Source organism: Lepisosteus oculatus, chromosome 1 (assembly GCF_040954835.1).
Source record: "Lepisosteus oculatus isolate fLepOcu1 chromosome 1, fLepOcu1.hap2, whole genome shotgun sequence".
In the NCBI taxonomy this organism is placed as follows: Eukaryota; Metazoa; Chordata; class Actinopteri; order Semionotiformes; family Lepisosteidae; genus Lepisosteus; species Lepisosteus oculatus.
In genome coordinates, this window is record NC_090696.1 from 28,605,044 (window position 1) to 28,627,613 (window position 22,570).

The 22,570-nt window shown below is 37.3% G+C and overlaps 1 protein-coding gene across 1 annotated transcript; it reads right to left on the reverse strand.

Moving 5' to 3' along the window:
* Positions 1 to 2,052: 2,052 nt before the first annotated feature.
* LOC102687888 (probable E3 ubiquitin-protein ligase HERC6) lies at positions 2,053 to 20,983 on the reverse strand. The gene is made up of 23 exons (XM_015344594.2): positions 20,659 to 20,983; positions 19,930 to 20,083; positions 19,657 to 19,739; positions 18,903 to 19,130; positions 17,352 to 17,443; positions 16,984 to 17,111; positions 15,917 to 16,074; positions 15,458 to 15,531; positions 14,144 to 14,244; positions 12,722 to 12,781; positions 11,781 to 11,886; positions 10,956 to 11,145; positions 10,430 to 10,581; positions 9,732 to 9,848; positions 8,749 to 8,847; positions 8,381 to 8,557; positions 6,934 to 7,074; positions 6,251 to 6,417; positions 5,974 to 6,028; positions 5,554 to 5,624; positions 4,019 to 4,202; positions 3,735 to 3,837; positions 2,053 to 2,567 (listed from the first exon to the last, which is right to left on the reverse strand). The coding sequence occupies exons 1-23, from the start codon at positions 20,888 to 20,890 to the stop codon at positions 2,356 to 2,358; spliced, it is 3,084 nt and encodes a 1,027-aa protein (XP_015200080.2). The 5' UTR covers positions 20,891 to 20,983; the 3' UTR covers positions 2,053 to 2,355.
* Positions 20,984 to 22,570: the final 1,587 nt, after the last annotated feature.

Consider the following 22,570-nt stretch of genomic DNA (forward strand, 5'->3'; position numbering starts at 1 on the left):
AAGAGAAGAAAGTAAATAAAATGTTGCAGCTGTGGAGCCTTCTTCAGGTGTAAGAAAGAAAGGGCAGTCAGCAAAGATAATATTTCGGCAAAAGCAGTTGAGGTCGACTTGGGTTTGGGGGATGTCCAGCTTCCTGGAGACTAGTACAAAACTGAGGCCTTTGCTGAGAAGAGATTGCTCATCCTGTGAAAGGGAAAGGTCAGAGGGTATAGTAACCACAAGGTTAGGATTGGTGGTGGTATGAGGTGTCATTGTGTGTCACACCACAGTGTCAGAATTGTGAGACGTTTTTATAATCAAGAGGGAGGGCCATAGCAAATAAGCAGAAAGTGCAATCACTGTTTGCCAATGTCTTCTCACACGCCATGTTCAGAAGGTCATATTTAAAAAATGGTAGAGTGAAATTTCCTGTAGTTCAGGATTTTGACAGTCTGTTACATTGTCTCTCACAGCTCGGTGTCAGAATTGTGAAACTATTTTATAATCGGGGGTTTGAGATTTTAAAAAATATATTCCATACAAAAATGCAATTTGGACAGTCACTATTTATTTAGATATTGCCTTTCATCGAGGAAGTCTACAGTATTCCATCCGGATTAGTACTGACCGAAGAGAGCCATCTACAGACGAAAGGCGACATAACATCACTGCAGCAGCATTTAAGGTGGAAGGAAAAACGCAGTTTTGGCTGAAGACATAAAGGACTTGGATCCTCATATTTTCAGTTGTGAAACAGGGCTTACATTATCAAATTATGTTAACTGTGGATGGGTAATGTGTGAAACGTATTTCACCTGTCAGATTGCCTGTTTTAATTTGTGAATAACGTCTGGTTCACTCCTGGTCTGAGGTTGAGGGCGAACAAAGTGTACTTCATTTCAAACTCTTCACAGTCCACTGTAAGAGGTTTATCTTTCAAGCACTTACTGGCTGTTTCCAGCAGGTAAAAAAATTCAGGGACACAATTTCCATTTCTGGAAATCAGGTAGAAGGGGTCAGGTTAGGATTTGTTCATTGTGTACAAAGTAAAACAAAAAAAGTTGTGTTTAAAATTGAAGGGGTTTTGAGTGTAGCTCCCACAAAACCCAAAATTACAACTCTTAGGAGATGCCTAAGAAATGGATTTTCAAGAGTAAACACTCAGCTGACTTGAGAACAGACTTGCAACAGGGAAGGGTGATTTTGTGCTTCTTACAGCAATTACAAAAGCCAGGCCCCTCACCAGGCAAGCATACATTACCAGGTATGAATCCTCCACGACCACTACAGGCCTGCTCATGGAATTGTATTTAAATCCTATATCAGTTAGATTAGCAGTTCTAACTGGGCCCACTTAGTGCAGTTCTACTAGGCCCACTTTTCAGCTCCCCTCCAGATTAATCAAAGCACAAATTTGTTTTCTTTGCGAACATTCTTTTTATGATGAATAATTACCAGCCAGGTCATTCTCAACTCACAGGATATCTATCACCTCTGAGGCTCTTACCCAGCTATTGAATTTATTGTTCCACTTGTGCCACTTTACCAAAAGTTTTTTTTTTACGTGTGTCACCTGGCTGCCAAATTGGTTTGTATGCAATAGAGATTTTAAATGTTCAGACTTATCTTCTGTAGCTGTTCTGCATAAAAGGAACTTGAATGTCTTCACCTGCGTAGTGTGATGGTTGAGTACAGTAGGATCCTGTGGCAGGATAAGGCAGTAGTGTAGCTAAGCTGGGTTCAGAGTCTGCAAAACTCTAACACAAACACTAGGTAAAAACAGCCAAAATAATGCCAGGGTTAAATCCAAGAGAAAAACACAACAGCCGAAGTCTGGAGCAAGCAAGGGTCAAAACCTAAGTCAGCAAGAACAAGAGGAGCTAGACAAAAGCTGAGGCAGACACAAGCTTTGGGATGGAGGGGTGACTGTGGAGAGAGCTAGTTTAACTTCCAGATTTAATGATGAGTGGCAACCTGTCAAAGAGATTGATTAAAAGTGTATATCTTCATCACTCATGTCATTGGCAGTTATCTTCACATTACACCAATTCATAAGTACACACAAGTAAATGCTATTTTTGAACACATGGTGATTTTATTCTTTTGACGATGTCAGAACTAACAATGAACAAACTTACATAGAATTTATGTTGTGCATTTTGAGATTACTAGTATTTGAACTATAATTATATTTAAAATGTTACGGTATATTTTTTCTAAAGCATAAAACTGAACTAGATTAGCTACTAAGAAAGGGAAAGCATTGGAACAGAAAAGGTTAGTTCTAATTAAACAATCTAATCATTATTTGTTAAATATATATAGTTAGCTCCATACATCTGAGTATTCTTTTCACATAAGAACAGTTAGGGATCCTTATTCTTTCCAGAACCCCCTTTTGTGATTTATGGCTCCAATAAGCTTTGTTTTAAGCCTCTCTTTGGTGGAGTATTTAGGCAGCAACAGGAGGCTGTGGCAGGTGAGAGACTCCGGAAAGTGCTCTTCAGTAAAATGTGGCAGGATACTAATTCTCATTTTAATGCAGTTCATCCCTAAAATGGGAACTCGATCACATCCTGTCACAAACACTGGAATAAAAAGACATTAGGATTAGCAGTAAATAATAGTAAAATATTTAAGGTGTAAAGTAGGTACTTTGAACTTGAGTGGATAGTATAATCTGTATATTCTTCCATTTTGGCAGCACTGAGACAGTTCTAGGAATGTTTTTTTCCACATTTTAGGTGAGAATTTTTTAAATCATTTTCTAATCAATGGAATTACCTGTGTGACTAATTAAGGGGAGAGCCATGGATAATGTTGCCTTCTATCAGTGCTATTCTTTTGGTTTTTAACGTTTTTGAAGGATTGAAAAATACCTTTGTCATAGTGCCCCCTGTGAATTGCACTGAATCACAGCAATGACAAAGAAGCAGCCAGCAGTTCAAAGGCTGTTCCTAGTAACTAGTGCTCCTGTTATAGATGAATGAATTTTGATTGTTCATAGTTTGATATGTTAATACTTGAATGGAATTTGTGTGTATACAGTACATAAGTTGTGTCTAGATATTGGTGTTTCATATTGAGTCAAAACAGGGAACTACTTCATACATAGAGAGACAGGTTTTTCTTTTGTTTCTATACAACCTGTTTCCTTTTCTTCAAACCTGCCACACAGTAAAGGGAGACTATATATATATCCTGGAATTTTGTCTATGTGTTGGTTTTTCCACGAGTGAAGATCCAAAATGACTACTTTGAGATGTGGGATTTTTTGCAACTTAATAAAATCCAGAAACTTTCTCTTGCTTAAATTTTCAATCTACACAGTAAATGGAGGCACGTGATAGTAGCAGGACACAATTCTCTGGAAATGTGCTTTTACAGAGTATCTAACTGCATTCTATGTACAGTGGCATAGCATACAGTTGTTAAAAGACTGCTTTGTAAACAATAGGTATTGTATGTATTGAAGATGTTATACAACCAAGTTATGAAAAAGCAAAAACTTTAAGCGAGGAGGAAAGATTAAGTTGTTGGAGGTGAATACTGTATTTGTTTTCATCATCGTATTAGATTCTTGTCCATTCATCACTGTTTCTCCAAAAATCTTGAAAATGGCTAAATGTAAATGGTATTTTTGTGACATACAGACTAAAGTTCGTCTTACAATTATAATTATAATTATCAACAACTTAATGAATACTGAAAGCATGTTAATTCTAAATCTAAAATAATTCAAGTTTAACACTTACAGAGGAAGCTTTTTTTCTCTTCTGTTGACAGTTCATCAAACACTTCCCAGAACAATCTGATATTAGCATGATTTGCGTGGTACTCTCCTTCATACAATGTATTCTACATGAAGAAAAAAACAGTTAAAGAGAAATCTTAATAATTTTGATAGAATCTATGACGCTAATTAGCTAAAAAGCACACGTGACAGAAAGAGTTGTCTTAGAGTCTGTAATAGAAGATGAGAGATGGTTAGTGCTTTTTCAAACGCACCATCAAAAAATGAAAGAATCGCAATTCTCACCTGCTTTAGTTTCTCCCAATCATAGTCTTCTTTCCCCACAATAACCCCCATCAATTCCTCTGGCTGGAAGAACTCGAGTATGTCCACATTACAGACTTTGTAAAAACCTCTCTTGAATTCTTCAAAGAGTTTTGCCACAGATTTGTTGAACACATAGTCCACAAAGGCACTGACAAACTGTTTCCTTCAAAAACACCATATAAGAAAATTAGACATATCTTCTATTGTATTCCTGTAGTGTGGGTGTCCCATGCCTAGAGAGGATTTTCATTTTATCAGAAGGAACAGTGGGGCAGTGGTTGGCATTACTGCTTCATAGTGCTAGACCCCTAGGTTTAATTCGAGACCTGGAGTTCTGTCTGCGTGGAGTCTGTATGTTCTCCCTGCATTTGCACGGGTTTCCGTCAGGTGCTCTGGTTTCCTCCCACAGTACTGGTACAGTAGGTTAATTGGCATTAGTGTCAGTGGTGTGTGCCCTGTGATGGACTGGTGTCCCATTCAGGGTATCCCCAGCCTTGTACCTGTTGCTTGCTAGGATAGGCTCTGGCGTCCCCACAGCCCTGAACTGGATGAAGTGATTAGGAGATACGTGGATGTTTTTTCCTTTAAACTTGGTTTTGTACTATCCCATTCCCTGTGCGTCAGCCGCCATGTACTATGTTTAAAATGGCTTTTGAAAGTGTCAGAAAAAATAAAAGTACACCTTTTGGAGTATCACATGCCTTTAATTGTAGCTTTGGAATAAAAAAAAAACATAAAATGTATACAGTATGTATTTTTGCTACATTCTACACAGTTCATCCACCCATTTCCTAACTGTTCCATGCGGTTCAGGGTTGCAGGGGAGCTGGAGCCTATTCCGGCAAGCAATGGGCACTAGGCAGGGTACACACTGGCCTGGATGCCAGTCTATCGCTGGGCACATACAGTACAGACACACCCACTCACACCGGGGCCAGTTTTCCCAGAAGCCAATTAAGCTACCAGCATGTCTTTGGACTGTGGCAGGAAAATTGAGTACCTGAAGATAACCTGCGTGAATGCGGGAAGAGCATACAAACTCCAGAACCCAGGACCCTAGTGCTGCAACACACCGATGCTAACCACCGTGCTGCCCCTCTGTGTAGATCACTGCATCTCAAATGATTATTGCCAGGAGTGCACTGTTTATTTGACTGAGATCGTCATTCATGGAGACTTACAGTTCATGTAATTGCATTATGTTATCAATTAATTCAACTAAAGGCAGGAACTCACAAGCCTCTGATCATGAGTCTAGAGATTAAGGATTGATCCACACTGCTGCTTTTAAAGAAACTGAGAAAATTCCACAAATAAGTGTTGGGCTCAACAATATTTGCTGAATTTGAATGGCTTTCAGTATATAATGGAATATTTAAAACTCTGCAAAACAGTGTCTACTATTGTACTCAGAATTGTTGAAGAATGCAATTTACTCTCTTGGTCATGCAGTAAACTGATACAGCATAATATACATTGATAGTCTCCTCTGAATTGTATCATAAAATCCTTACTTGTTTGCATTATTCACAGCTTTTTCATTCTCTTGAGGATCAAGGTGAACATCTTTCTTATCCCAGGAGACCTATTAATAGTATAGAAAAATAAATTTAAACATACTAAATGTACAGTATGTCTTTCAAATTATGGAAGCCATAGTAAATGATTATATTTAATCCATCAGGGGTTCTAGGATATAGATTTTGAGAGCGGAAAAAGAGAAAGCCATATCTGACAGAGAAGTATCCTAAACAATGCTTCATAATTTCATACACATCATTGTGTATAAGCTACTGTAAGTATCTTGCAATTCCTATGCTGGATTTGAATACAATAGACTTTAGTTTGCATGTGACACACTTCCTAAAAACAATCAGCTACAGTAGCAACAAAAAAATTAAATTAATTTAGGTTTAAGTGATATGGATACATACTGTAAAGGTCAGATCAAGGACTTCAAAGTCTTCTTCCAAGATGCGCTTCAACCTCCTTAGCACACAAACACAAAAAATGTCTTAGAATTAATGTCAAAGTGATTTTCACTCAAAATCAAAATATACATTTTACTCAATGAATACCTATCATGTGAAGTGTGGCTTTCATGTCAAATTAAATATTTTGTTTAGTAACAATTTTAATAACATAAAATAACAGGTAGTGGTTGACCAGAACAAGCACTGCATTTCTTTTCTGTGTTCAATTCTTACTCACCTCCCTAACACAGAATCCAGCTCTTCCAGATCGTCCAGTGTTGGCTTTACACCTACCAGCTTCTTGAAGAAGGCCAGTGGGAAGGGAAGATGTACAATATTGTTATTGTACATTGCTAGGCCACAGAGAATCCCAAACAGGAAGTATCTCTTCTGGGCCAGTGTGGGCTATGAGGACAGGAACGTAAAACAGGATTAGAATCATGGAAGCTGCATCAAGCTCCAGGTTCATGATTTCTTCAACAACAGAGTAAAAAGTTTGCTGAATGAATAAACTAATAAAAATAAACTAATAAACTAATATTTATATTCATGACACCCGAAAAAGGCTCCACGGCCGAAACGTAGTTAACCTTTCTTCTCTTTTCAGCATGGAATAACCTATGACTTGTTCCTTATAAACTAATATGATGATTAACATTAAAATATTACAACGTATTAAAGTATTACATACCATTTAAGCTAAATAAATAACAAACTATTTTAAACTAAATAAACACGTCTTATATCATGGTATTTGTACAATATTGTATGTTGAAGGTGAATTCTATTGTAACTGAAGGAATTACAGTACAGGTGAAAACCACTATGTCCACTTTGACCAGGATCATAAGTAACATATACCTTGTAGGCTACTTTTTTATATTAAACACAAATAATATCTCTTACATCTCAATAACTTACATTAGATGGAAACCATATTAATGAGTTTGATTCATTGTACCAGAACATTCCAGAATCTGGAGCAATGAGTTGGTCAAAAATGTGAAGAAAGAAATCCTTTTTATTGACAGCTGTTTGTTCCAAGTCTCCAACAAACTCTACCTGCATGATAAGCAAACATAATAACTTTGTTAGGAATGAAACATGGTATGAACTTGTTTTTGCATCGCCAAAAAATAGGTTCACGGAACAAGGAGCAAAGCAAACATTTGGTCTTAAATTATGTTCCAAGAAATTGTAGCTACCAGTTTCTAAAATAAACTTGCTTACTGTATAAGGTAAAGAAACCACATGTCTGCCATGCAAACCAGAAAAGCCAAACAGGTAGAAGTTATTAATGTCAAATAAAAAAAAAGAAAGAAATATCCAAAACTAAAATGGTGACTGCAGAAGTATGCTCCCCTACCCTGAGTTAATATTTGGTGGAAGCATCTTAAGTGGCAATTACAGATGCAAGTCTTTTTGGCTAGGTCTCTGTCATCATTACACCATTACATTTCCACCCACTCTTTCCTGTAATCTTGTTCAACATCTAGAGCTATTCCAGGTTAGTTGGGGACACTGGTGAATGGCAATTTTCATGTCTTGCCATTTTGAGATTTTCACAATTCTAGACAGTGTGCACTTTCCATTTTTGTTCCAAAAAGTGATTAAAGTTAACTAAGCGATTCTCATGTAAACCTTAATTTATGATATAATATTCATATGGTGCTGTGCATAAATATAGATTGTAACACACTTAAATGGTTGCAAGCTGGAATCATTGGGTTGTATTTGACATATGATGGTTTATGTACTATAAGAATTCTCCAAAAGCACTTGTGAGCTGAAGGCCTATATTTAAATATATGTAAATTAATTATTTTAGAATAATTGTGTTCTAAATGTCCCTGTTTACACAAATACCATAAACTCACATACAGTAATACTGCACTAATAGTTAGCAGCTAACATGGATTTTGTACCAAGAACCCTGCCAAGAATATTGACAATGGCCTATCATTGCCAGTGTTTGGCATCAACATTTTACAAGACGTTGACAATAGCCTCCAATATGCTGATGAACAAAACATTGTTCTACTCATAAGAAAGACATATTGGTTAATTTCTGTGAATTTCTTGATTTTCACCAGGCTTTTCATTCCAGCTCACACTGATACAGCTCATCACCAGTGCCCAAAAAAGTACTTCACTAATGTGTAAGTGTATAGTACTTACAGTGCATAAAAGTCAAAGTCACTTGAGTGTGCCACAATGGTTAATTAATCAAAATGATGCCAAAAACCTATCAAAAGCCAAACAGCTATCAAATCCCTATAATACTGATAAAAACATTCATGCACACAGTGAGGTTTCTTTTGATGCTCTTTATATACAGTATAATATACTCAAAACTCTGTCGTCTCACCGAAAGTTCCTTCCTTAAGTCTTCATCGTTTGCAAGGTTCAGCTGCCTGAAGGTGTCCCGGACCAGATTTGGGCGTGTCACCCGGAGCTGGAAGATTGGCTTGGGGGGAATTGCAGAGGCTCCCTGTGTCATTTGATACTTTACAATGGCCTTGAATGTTTCCCATCTGTGTAATTGCTGAAACCGCATATGGCAGGCCAAGAAAAACAAAGAAAAACAAAACTATGGATTGCTTGTTAAAGACATTAAAGGGCTTTATTTCAGGAAGAGAAATACCCAGTCAATATACCATGATTTATTTTCTTCAATTTGAAATCCTCCTGCACTTTTTATAACAGAAATACAAGAGCAACAACTGAAAATCTCACCTTTATTAAGCATGCATCAACATAAAACAGATTAGTCTTAACCTGCAGATTCAGAACAAAAGGAAAGCGGCAGAAAATAATAGGTGTCTCATCTGTGTCCTGAAACAAAAAAAGAAAATAATGATGTTACTTCGATCTAGATAATGAAAATAAAAATTACTTGTTACAGAACACAATTACTGTAAATTGTATATTACTGCAAATGTATACAGCATTTAAAATCAAATTTACAGCTAATAATAGTGCACATGAGATCTCCACTGGCTGAATGAGAGATAAATCCCATAACCAGCCTGTGCTAGCTCTGCTGTGAGGCACTCTGGAGTTTGTGGCATGTCAAGTTCACAGCACCTTCGTAAGTCATCCACTTGTCTCTGCAAGCTGCTGGAGTGGTTTTCTCAGAGAGCCATTTCATTCAGCAATCAATTATTCCAATTGTTAAAACTTCAACCCCCCCCAGCTGTAAACTCAATACCCCATACTTGATCATTCATTAAGACTGAACATAAGAACATGAGAAAATATACATGCACAGTAAGGAGTTCATTTGACCCATGTAACCCATTTAGTAGTTAGTAGTTAATTGATCCAAGGATCACATTTGGCCATTTCTTGCAAGACGCCAGGGTATCAGCTTCAGTAACATGGCTAGGTGACTTGTTCCATACTCCTTATTTTGGGTAAAGAACTCAGGACTTCAAGTACCCCAGTGTTGTGCTAGTCCTGTGTGAGTTCTTGTCCATACCAGAACAGGGGATACCTACCGTAGATTACAAACCTCAACCTTTACTGATCATTCCCTGATAGAACGGGTCATGTGAAAAGTGTGAAACAACAGAAAATGTTTATACTGGTAACAGTCCAATGAAAGGTTTATAGTTTACACACATACAACTTAATAACACTATTCTAGCACTTAAAAGCATTTTATTCCAGATTAAATCCTTTTTAAGCAGCAGCCTCAAAGTTTATGAATCACATACCTCTAGTTTTGCCCACAAACGCCAGTTTAACAGATCCTGATCCAAAAACAAATGTAAGGCGATCTCATCTATATAGAATTCACTCAAGGGGACACTGTGTGTGGCCTTTTTATTAGCCTGAAAAATTCAAGAGTTAGAAAGTATTATTAATACTATCAGGACATGATAACCAACAAAAGCTCAAATATGATTATTTTTCCTGATTCACTCTTTAGTTCGGGGATATCCAAACATGCTTACATACTAATGAAATATTTCAAAAATGTATTTCTTTATCAATATCAATATCTGTTTAAGGCACACTTTATTTATTCAACGTAAATATTTCATTTTGCTATGTATTACTCATTTTAATATCAATCAATCATAGCCCAATTGTAATCTAGAGACATACATAGAATTTCAGCATCAGTAATTATAATTATTATTATCATTACAGAACTGGAGAAGCAAGTTTTGGCCCTGGAAGGCAGTAGGATATTCATATTTTCATTTCAAATTCATTCAAAATAACTAGGTTGTCTTTTCTGTTTGAGAACATTTTTTAAGGGTGACCGATAAAAATTGGAATTTGGAGTCCAAAATCACAGCAGGCCATGTCTGCTACTGAAATATCTGAGAAAGCGCTTGGAATGATGCTTTATTAACCAGGTTTCATATTCCATGTAACCAAAAGAAATGTGTAATAGGTTACCCACTTTGTAGAAATGTTTTAAAATACAGAGAACATCTCTCATCTTGGGTTTAAAAACCTCAAACAACCCTGATTTCAAGATGAAAGCCACAGCACGCTTGAACATGTGGATGTGCTTTTTCCGGAATTTTGGCTCCAGAAAAGACCACCATTTTTCTAGAAGAAGAATGAAAGACGTTTTAAGACTTCATTGGAAATGTCTTTTAGACTGCTTAAAACTATTGTTTTTTTTAAATAAATCTGGCTAATAGTGATAAGCACTGCTACTATCTAAAAATAAAGCTACTGTAAATCAAATTGTGGGTGACATAATATTGGCACATCCAACAACAGAAATGTACAGAAAGCATTATTTAGAAATGGAAATAGATGTAGTCAAGCATATTAAGAATATAAATACCTAGTTTTAGATATCTACTATTTTTAAAGACAAGATACAAAAAATATAAAGTAGAAAACCAGGTCAGCCTAGGTGTTTCTACAATGAGAATTTTCAGCATTATTATTTTCTTTCCAAGGTATTTTCTTACTCAGGGTTTCCATAGATGAATCCTTTAGATTAAGAATGGCTGTGGCCAATGGAAGGACAAGGTGAATGATGTTTTCATCTGCATGGAACGCCTCACATTCAGGAAGTATCAAAAAAATATCCAATAGCTTCATTAATCCAGATGCAGACAGAAGATTCGGTATCAATTTTTCTCTGAGGCCTGAAGCAATCTAGAGGTAAAATCAGAATATCACCTAAATTATACAGGATAAAAAAAGGTAAGAACAAGAACAATAACTTTTAGACCTAAAAAATATCCTGGTTATGAGCAGATGTGCAATCCATTGTCAATTCATGCTGTTGACTTTAAACATGGGAGAACAACTAAAACTTTACCATCCTGGGATACGATTGATTTCTCTTCTGTTTCATTGAAGATTAGCCCAACTACAGTTGCAGGTGCACTACAGTTGCTCCAGACAGGGCAGATTATTGAGGAAGGTGATCCACTCCAGAGATGGCCAATCAACCATGGTTGTCGGAGGAGGGAGGAGAAGAGAGTACCCAAAGAAAATACAAACTGCACAGAAGGGATCCCAACCGGGACATGAATGCAGAACCCAAGAACTCTGAAGTAGTAATGTTAACTGCTTCAGATCCATAGCACACATACCTGTAGGTTACCCATCCAGAACTCTATCCCTAATTACAGTAGTTATACCTTCCCTTTTGTTGCAAGTTATGAAAAAGATATATGGAAATCTCCAAAGAAAATATTGTGTACTTACATTTACAGTAAAATAATGTAAAAAAACTGTACTTAAAATTACCGTAAAATGTTTTAAGTTGAACAGACTCAACATACCTGCTTACTGATCCAAGTTTTTTTCTCAAGTTGCCTTAATGTACTTCTCACAGCTTGTAAATCAACAATGTAGGGGTCTGAGACATTTGATGGAGGAGAGTCAGTGCTGAGGGTAAAAGTTCCAAACATGAAAGTCACAATAGGAGAACACTATTCAGAATGTGTAAGTATTCAGCAGTATTTTTATGCAATCAAAGAAACAACAATTTTATTGGGAAACAAATATAATATATAGGCATACTGGGGCATTATTCCTTAATGTTATAAAAGTGGGTGTTTATAACATTTGTGTAAATCATAAACTGTTCCTTGATGTCAGTCTACACTGTATCACCTCGAAACATGTTTACACTTGTCATACCAATTTATCAAGAGCTGAAAAGAAAAACACCAGCAAAGGCCTTAGTTTGGAGTGCTGGTTAGATCCTACAGTGGACACTTTCACCCTGGGTTATGCTACGTACTAGATGTAGCCTGAATTTCCCCGATGTCTCCAGGATTGGGATGGTTTGGCTCATGTCACTTATATTACTGGCTTACTGTACAACAATGTCTTATGGGATCTGTCGTGCACTTGTGACATTACCAGTCAGGGATAATGTTTATGGAGCATGTCAAAATCTGAAAGGCTCTGATAGATGGGGATCTAAGAGGACTGTATGCACAGGTCTCTGTTCTCTTCTGTGCAGTGGTATAGCCCATAACTTCCTTCTATTTAAGTATTGACTTCAACTCTTCAAGTTCTGATTCTAACCCTTACTCCCATCTAGACCCTACAGTAAGTATAAAATCAACTGTCCATTTACACTTAAATGTACCCTGGCAGACAGGAAAGGATTTGTTATATTGGGAAAATTATCAATGCTGTAGCTTTAATATGTTATTATTTGGTACTAGTAGAATCATAAAAATGCGGAGATTTAAATATAAAGGAACCTTACCTGTTTCTTAAAAAACTTGCAACAAGGCACGAGCTTGATGAAAAGACTAAGGTAATCTCACTAAGTAAACAAAAGAAGTTGATAAAATTACAAATCAGATTTTCATATCAAACATGAAATATCACACATTATACAGTATATATCACATGTGTACCTGCTCAACAGAGACCTGGCATAATACATAAAAAAGAAGAGGTAGGTGATCTTAATAATAATTGCCAGAATAAGATTAGTGTAATAAATAATAAAGGTGTTATGCACCATTAATTTCAATTTTAATTTCAGTAATTAAAATAATATTCTAACCAGTTTAGCATAAATAAGGCTTGAATGTTACCATTTTAATTTTTCTCTCTGAACGCCTCACTTTATATGGTCATTAAATTAGTGTAACGAAAGCGTTCTTTCTGGACCCTATGCAGACGATATGATAGAGTGACACTCTACTAGGGTAGAGTGAGGAAAACACGGGGAAAAAGCATTCGGGAGGCGGGAATGAAAACAGGGGGCGTGTCCATGGCGCGCTGGCGTTCGGGGAAGGTGTGGCCGAGGCAAACAATTCAGAACTAAGTCCAAGGGGGAATCCAAGATTAAACGAAAAACCAAAACTGGGCGGTCCATCCAGGACGAACAGAATCAAAAAAGGGAAACGGGTCGGAACCAGCAGGAACAGGAACTTAAAAGCTTGACAGGACCAGGCGCTTCCACGTCCCGGACTCGCCTGGTACGGGAACCAATGCAGAGCCCAGAACAGAGCAGGCGTCTGGCTTTTAAGGGGAACTGAAAGGGGGGCTGAAACAGAGAGCAGGTGTGGGAGATGAGTAAAGAACAAGGAAGGGCTGGAGCGTCCTTAAGAGGAGGGGTTTACGAACGTGACAATTAGTAATTAAGGCATCTGTGCACTCTCTAGATTCAGGATCTTTATCTACTGTATATTTCAGTAGATCTGGTCAGATTTGGTTAGAGGTAAAAATAAAAAAAGCATAATAATGATAAAAGGCTAAATTTGGGAACTACTGGAAGAAATGTGAGCAAAACTAACTTGGGTAACTAGTCTGGTTTCATGATTTTATCACGATCTTGGATCTGCAGCAGACAATCATAATATAATATTTTAAGTAATCAATATCTATATCCCCTATTTTAATTAAGCTAATTATTTTACTAGCAGTAAAATCCGGTAGGTATAATCATGTATAAGCCTAAGTAGAAGACTATTGTGAGTGGATTACTACATACTGTAACTGAATTTTTACAAATATCTGCATCAATAAAATAATGCATCATATGGTATAGCTACATTCAATGTGCCTAATAATAAGACACCTAGGCACCACAGGTACCCTGCTATGATATGGTATGGATCTGCCTTTAACCACTGCAGGGTACCTAACTAAAAATTAAAATACAAATAAAACCAACCTTTTAGCCTCTTTCCAATCTGTACCGCAAGCTGGCACTGTCAGCCATTTCTGAAGCACGTGCCCATCAATTTTACTGATTTGCCTTAGAGATTCAGAACACTGCAAGATTAAAGCAGATAATTTAAGATATTTATTATTACAATTTACATTTTCAAAGAATTATTGTAACTGTACTGTTCCAGCCAGGGTTAGCTTTCATGGAGTGTGTCAAATTCCAAAAGGCCCTGATAGGTTGGATCTAGGAGGACTGTATAACAAAGGTCTTCATTCTTCATAAAGAATGTACTGTATGAATTTGAAGGCAGGAATGCAAAATGTATTGTCTTTTGTGGGTATAATAACAGTTTAATAAAAATAAAGTACTATATTATAGAAGAAAATACTCTTCAACGTACACCCATGTGGGTCCACTGTCTTGGTGTTGGATATAAAAAAGTACAGTACATGGAAAAAAACTTTCATAACCTTTTTATATATTAGTTCAAATCTTTAATACCATGTCATACACATTGGTGTTTTGAAGTGTATAAGAATTACAATAACTGTAACCCAAAACCTTCCTTAAACAATAACATATAAAGTTATATTTCCAAAATACAGTGTGTAACACATTTTTTCTTTTTTGTAGAAAAACACTATTCCCTCTTATAAGATTGTTCAAGAGTGGGGTTATTTTATGATTCTTGATATCATATAAGGTTGCCACACAAATATATTACTTTAATTATATAATATTCAAGTAAGGAGCTGTGTTGACACCTGCTAAAGGCTCTGAAGCCAGATTATTATGATTTTTCTATTTTTCAGCATTGAATTAACCTCTACTTGTGCCTTAGCAGCTCCCACTCTGATACAGCTCCCCATTGTATTGTAATGCTTATGGCCGACAGGCACTGTGTAAGAGCCGGCGTACCAGAGCAGTGACGTCACCGCCCTTCCCTGTGATAGCAGGACTACAGCTACTGGGCTGTAGAGAGATCTCTCTTTGGCTCACCGGGCTGGGTCCCTGCTGAGTGACATGGGAGTCCTGGGTTCAAGCCCCTGACTGTGGGGGGCTGACCTAATGCGGCAAGGGCACCTGCCTGAGCCCCTGTTGCATTACAGTATTACATAAAGATTTTTATGAGGAAGATTTTGTCTGTTGGCTTTTTACTGTATTTAAGAAGTAAAGTATGATATTTGGTGTGCTTCTTTCTATTTTTCAAGGTTGCAATGTGACATTACTTTTAAAATATTGAGCATGATTGTCTTCACTTTAGCCTTTTTTCTTTATCGGGATATGAAAAAAGAAACACAAATTGTAACTCATTACCTCTGGAGGTGCTGTATGAATAAAGCTTGTATTCCATCCAGCAAAAAGTTTGGTGGTTTGGTAATCTGGAGATTCTGGAAACAATCACACAAATAGTGAAACACCTCATGTGTAAAATGCTTTTACGTACAGTATATTCAAGAAATTTCAGAAATCCTGGTGTGCAGTTTTGACCATCTTGCCAAATTAACTATGAAGTTGAACAGCTTGTAAAATGTGGTGTTTCAGTAAGACTTCACTGTGGCAAAATCAAGACTATTTCAGAACTGCTTTCTGACTAATTGCTTATACAGATCTGTAATACTCCTGTGTACATAAGTCAGACTGTAACTGTCACCACCTTATTATTTGCACAAGTAAACTATAACTTTTTCATTCATTCCAGTGCAAAGTTGTGATGAGTGAAACAGTCAGAGGAGCTGTGATTTTTAAAATTTCAGAATTGTAAAAATTAAACACCTTTCTCTCCATTTTCTGGTAATTGAGAGCTCCAGGTCTGCTGCACTGTGACGGGCTGTAGCTGGTTGGCTGTATCTCCATTCCCTAACTGCCCCTTACTGCCACTGCCGAAGCTCAACAGCAATCCAGAGGACAGTATGTGAACAAGTGTGTGATATCTGGAAAACAAATAACAGTGTGCAATAGTTTAATGCTTAACTGGTTTTCTTTCAGATAATGATAGAGTACTATCAGAGTCCTATAAATGAAAATTAGTGGTACCACAAAAAGAACATTTGCATGACTTTGAAGCCCACATTCATTTTTTTCCATTTTGTTTCATTCAGTTCTTATTTTTAACTTTGAAAAGAATAAAAGAAAAGGTTGAAGCTGGATTCACATTCATTGGGTAATTAAAAAACACATCTTCATTACCATAAATTATCTCACACAGCCCATCAGAAATAATATAAATTAGTTTATACTGTGAAACTGAGTAGACGTGCAAATTACTTAATGCAAAGTAATTTACATTTATTTTTCCATAATATTATCTCTTTTAATTTTTTATTACTTTATTGACAGATTATTACACAGCTTAACGATACACATATTTGCTGCTTACTATAATAGTAAAATACTGACATATTTTATAATGTAGGTAATATAAAGTATACAAAAACAAGCTGCAGGATCAGTGCCTTAGACAAGGCTCAAATCCTTCATATTCAGGCTTAAATGCATATCTATAGTAGCCTCTAAAAATTATGTAACTTTTGTGGAAAAACTGGATATTTCCAATGTGCCCAGCATATATATTTAAGGCATTAAACAATCTAAGGCTACAAAACACAAATTAAGACTTGCTAAAGCTCTTTTCAAGTACAAGGCAGTATATTATTGTGAGTTTCATATTATGGTACCAACATTTGTGTACTGAAAGCACAATAACACAGTCAGAAATGGGCTTGTTTGTGTTCTTTTTTCAAAAGCAGCCATCCTGTCATTTCGTAGATTAAAAAGCCTGACACAATTCTGTGGCCATTTAGAAAAGTTGAAAGAATAAAACCATTTTACTTCAGTTGTACCTGCCACATGCTACTTCAGAGGCCCGGTCATTTATATGCTCCACTTTTCTCGGCTTGAGTTCATTAGCAGTGGAGTTGTGACCCAGTTGACCAAAACGTCCATCTCCAAAAGTATACACACTCCCATCCTGTAAGATATGCAGAACAGATGAAGTGCATGAACTGCTCATTTCTTGGCATTGTTATGTCTTCCTTACAATCAGAGCACATGACATCTGTAGAATTCTGTACTGAATTAAGTGCAACACACTAGCATTACTGAAACTGTGGACCAGTGGTTAGGGCTCTGTGCTTGTAACAGGAAATCAGCTTTATGCTGCATAATGAGATTGAAAAAAAGCAGGTAAGATCAAATGAAAGATTCCTACCTTAGTCAGAGCAGCTGTGTGGGCTTCACCACAACTTATACAGGAAACACCAAGAGATTTGACAGCAGTCACAGCACATGGAGAAAATCTACCTAAGGAAAGAAGCATTTTTTAATGTATTAACGTTAAACTTAGTTGAAGACGGTCATATTTTTTTAACTACAGCAGGGTCTCAACATTTGCAAATTTAACATTTGCTAATTTTCTCATTCGCAGTTAGGTCTTGCCAATGGCGTCTTGTAGAAGAAGAACTGGATGAAACTGAACTTAGGGTCTTTAACCACAACTTTTGAATTAGCGGCATAACAGACTGGGATCTTGAGACAAATCTACCTATGTGAACTTGTGTAATGTGAACCTCTCCCTGCCACCTGCCCGAGTACCCACTACCCAGTATCCACATCAATGTTTAGTTAACACTCTGGTCCTGCTACATGGGGACTGACAGGTTGGAGACGACTTACAGACGTCATTAGAGTGGTGTGTGCTTGTCACAGAGGCAGAGAGAAAGCACAGGGAGGACACAAAGGAGGGATTCATGTTTATTTCCACTGATTCCTATAAGTTTATGATTACTATTGTTTCTTTCAGTTGATAAATGTTATTTTAATAAAGTGCATTAGTACTTTAATTATCACATAGCTTTTGTAGCTTTTTGTCCTGATATTGGTCTGTCCAGGTACCCTCTGAACCCTGACCTTGTTCTCCTTTTTGCAAGTTCACTTCCGCTCTCCCTGCCTCTACAAAAGGGAAGCTTTCCTTCCACTCTCTCTCTTTTCATGCCACCCCAGGCTGCCGGGCAGTAGGCCATTCCTCCTCGCCCTGCCCTCCTCCCTCAGCCTCCTCTCTGTGACTGGCACACCTGTGTAACTAAGAAGGGTAATAAAGATGTCGCCAAATGGGGCTTGTTCACAGCGAGGATGTGCTGGAAAGGACCGTAGGCCCTTTACAGGGACTAGGGAGGGAAAACCCTGCTCTTTTGAGCACCTGCAGAAGACTGGACAACTGCAGTTTCAGAGCCAGGACAGGTCAAGGTGGTAAGGCTTGGAGGGACTCTTTTATTGTGCAAATCCAGCCCCAGCATGCACTTACAGTACATAGATTGAAAAAGGACACAATCACCTCTTTAAGAACTTTTTGATAGTGTAGTAGAGGTTGTATGGTTTGGTAGAGTGTGTACACATTGTGAGATGTATATTGTGAAATAAAGTTTATTTCTGTCTCCTACTTCTTCTCATATACTGCTGACTCAGTGAGGGGAATTAAAAGGGGGATAGATTTTAGTGCATTACATGACAGTATAGGGATGGACTTGATTCTATGCGAATTTGGCTTTTTGTGACGTAACGTTGAGACCCTACTGAACTTTATTTCAGGTCAGCTGCATCTTTTAGTTAAAAAGTCACATGTATAAATAGATATTTATGAATGACCAAATTTAAGAATGACGATATGGTTGTAAACAATCGAATTGTGAAAAGAATGAAGGTGTGTTTTTCAGCAGGTTATAAGAAATAACAGGGGCTGATCCCCATTTTCCTGTTTCAGTACCTTTTTCATCAACTCTGTTGATCCCCAGCTGTCCAGCATTGTTGGCCCCCCAGCAGTACACAGCCCCCGAGAGGGAGAGAGCGAAGCTGTGAGCCCCCCCTGCAGCGATCTGGGACACTGGCACTCCTGACAGTGAGAGGACCTGAGTGGGAACGGGCTGAGAGGGAGTCCCCTTTCCAAGACCCAGCTGGCCAAGGGAGTTCTGCCCCCAGGAGAAAACTGCCCCACCTACCGGATTCAAAAATTATCACAATAATGTAATATAATAATGTAAGGACAATACACATGGATGGGTTTTCTTTACAGTTCCTTAACCTAGAACATAATGAAATACTTTCATTCTTTTGTGATGGACTTCTGACAGAGGTCAACATGACTTTTAGAGACATGAATATTAATTTAAAGGATTTATTCAGTCTAACAGTTGACAACTAACTAAAGAACATTCTTAATGAATTCTCAATAAGACAGAATTATGTATTTTGAAGAATATGGAATTTAATTAAAATGTATTTTAAGATTACTACATAACCTGTGTAAGTAACCCTCAACTGCACATTTTCTAAAATCACACATTTATTCATGCTTTGCTGAAAATAAATGTGTTTTGTTCTTGCATTCCCTGAAATACTTGTATACATTCCTTTGCTCTAATTTCAGATTGATTTCCTGTGATGTTAAGAGAGAAGGGTATAATATGTATTTTCTAGATTGCTTGCAATATAGTATTGTTATATGTAATGAAGAAGCATACCTTTTGAAAGTGCCAAGGAATGAAAATTTCCACATGCAACTTGAATCACTGGTATCTGAGTGGTTAGTAATGCTTGTATCTTTCTGAAAATAAACAGAGCAGTATTACACACACACACCTGTTCCCTATTTCCATTTTTATTAGAACATACTTATAAATGAGTAATGTTTATATATAAAAGATATGTGCCTATGGATAAAAGCAACTGTATATGGGTACTCAGTGTTGGTATTATATACTATATATGTGTGTATATATTCTCTGTTTTCTTGCCTTGGTTTTGTAACCTTTGCTTCAAAAGCGCCAGTTCCCAGCTGTCCCTCGCTCCCTCTGCCCCAGGAGTACACCTGTCCCGACTGGCAGAGCGCCAGGCTGTGCTCCTGACCGCAGGCCACCGACACCACTCCTGTCAGACCCTGGACTCGCGCTGATAAAGAGGTGTTTTTATTTTCATACATGTAGTCATTAAGTTTTCTAATAAGAACATTCAAACATTTGACAGTCTTTGATTAAATTAAATTTCAATTCAGTGTTATCACTGAATAGTATTTTTCATTTTGACAACATCTTGGTTCAAATTACAATATTATTCACCGATTACGCACACAGTTACGGTAATCCTACAAATTCACCGCCCAAAACGGGGGCTCACAGAGTAAGGGCTCCGAACGATGAAATGAAACTGAAACAACTGTAAGATGAAACGAAAGTTAGAGATGAGGTGATTTATAGGGAGAGATACAATAAAAGTTGCTTTATTTATTTTTTTACTTTTAAAGCATCTGTCTTTAACTGCATCGTCACAGAATATCTGTTATTTAGCCTTTAATTTCAATGAGACACACTTAATTCCTAAATAGTACATTTTTACTATGCATATCACAGTGTCCTCAATATTTTATTCTAATACTTAAAACACGATCCAAAAATTACAGAATCAAGTTACATTAAAAACGGTATCATTCATGTTAAGACTAAAAGCTACATTAAAAAAAAACTTACCTGGAGTTTTTTGATCCGGGATGCTCTGTCTACCCAACTGTCCCTTTGAATTACGTCCACTCGACAAAACTTTGCCTTCTTCATTGAGAAATAATGTGTGCTGTTCTCCACACGCAACCAGGGAAACATGTCGGAGTAGCGGGTGAACTTCTGCGGGCTGCAGAACCAGACTGTCATTCTCTTGTAGGTCCAGACCAAGCTGCCCACTCGTCCCTTCTCCCCAGCAGTACATGTTCACCGGCAGTGTAGTCAAGGATGTGAACAGGCTGGCTGTTCAAACTGCTTTAAGTCTGTGACTGCGACTTTTTTTTATCTTCCGATCCTGGTGTCCTATCATGTGCGTGGAGCCAGGAATGAAAAAATTAGGAATGCAGCTTCCCCTTGACAAAGACCTCTTGAGCTCCTTTCAGTAAATCCAGCATCCGATCGAATTTCATTATGCTCTAAACATTGGGACTGCAAAAGCCAAAACTATTATTTTACTTTACAGTTAATTTAATATTTGTTATCATGAGATTAATATGAATTATAAGTACGGTTGATCATATTATAACATACCGTAAGTCCTGTCCATTAATTTCAAGTGACTGAAACGACTGAAAAATAATTATTGGGACATATTCACTTTAATAATAAGCATTGTTTTAGTGTTCTTGTTCTGACTTGAATTTGCCAAGTGAAATACATGCTTGCTTGGACTTAAATCAGGTTATGTACTCATTGAGTATAAGACATTTTATCTTTTAAGTAGTTAGCTACTGTAACTGTTGTCCAGTCTGCAAATTAGATATAATTAATTGGCATGTGTTTCTGTCTTATCATTTGTTTAGAATGTGTCATAGAAGTGCAGAGAGGCTCAGATATTGATTGCGGAAATACTCACTTGACAACCCAGGTAGGGTTAGGGTTAGCATTCTCACACTGTTTAGACACTGTTTTAGCTCAGTGTTTGATTTTGTGGCCCAAGTCAAGTTTAGGAAGGGTGGTTCGGTAGTCCTATTTGAACATTTTATTTCCAGCAACTCTGGGGGTCCTGGGTGGCGAGGTGCACTGCGTTTCCCAAAACTGAGTTGGTGGGATCAAAATCTGTCACCAAGCTTTACAGAGTCTCATTTAATATCAAGAGCTTTCATCAACAGTCTTGACTATTTTCCACTCATACCTTTATGTTTGGGGAACATGTCAAAATCCGATGTCCAGAGAGGCTCAGATATACATCGCAGAATACTCATTTGACACCCCTGGGTGGCATGAGCACTGTTCGACAATTGTATCACAAAACTGAGTCAGTCAGATCAAAAGTGGGAACAAACATTATCGAATCTATTAAATTTAGGACAGCTTTTCTCAATGGCTTTGATTGTTTCTCACTAGTGCAAATTGGTTTGGGTAACAACATCAAAATCCAAAGACTGGAGGGCTTCATAGACTGATTGTGTAACTCCTCGGTTGATGCCCTAGCTAAGGTTAAGGTTAGCATTCACACTCTACTTAAACAATTATAATTCTCAGAGCCGGATTTTGGGGCCCAAGACAGGTTTACAATGAGTGTTTTCTTGGTTGTTTTTGAAAAAATGTTTTCAGACACTTTTGGCTACCTGGATGGCGCAAGCACTGTTCAGTAATTGTATCGCAATATTGAGTCAGTCAGCTCAAATGTGGGACAAAACATTATTAAATCTATTAAATTTGGAACCGCTTTCCCCAATGGCTTCGATTGTTTCTCATACATGCAATTTGGTTTGTGGAACGTGTCAAAATCCAAAGATTGGAGGGCTTCATGGACCGATTGCGAAACTGCTCGGTTGAAGCCTTAGCTAGGCTTAGGGTTAGTATTCACAAACTACTTAGACAATTCTAATGCTAAGAGCCAGCTTTTGGGGCCCAAGTCAGTTTTAGGATAAGTGTTTTT

What these genes read in the sequence shown, in the direction of transcription:
- LOC102687888 (XM_015344594.2), bottom strand. Translation starts at nt 20,890, where the DNA reads ATGTACTGCTGGGGAGAAGGGACGAGTGGGCAGCTTGGTCTGGACCTA. An exon ending in TCTGAAGTAGCATGTGGCAG is followed by an intron (nt 16,075 to 16,983) that starts GTACAACTGAAG and finishes TTTGTTTTCCAG; the next exon opens with ATATCACACACTTGTTCACA. An exon ending in ACTTAAGGAAGGAACTTTCG is followed by an intron (nt 7,075 to 8,380) that starts GTGAGACGACAG and finishes CTTATCATGCAG; the next exon opens with GTAGAGTTTGTTGGAGACTT.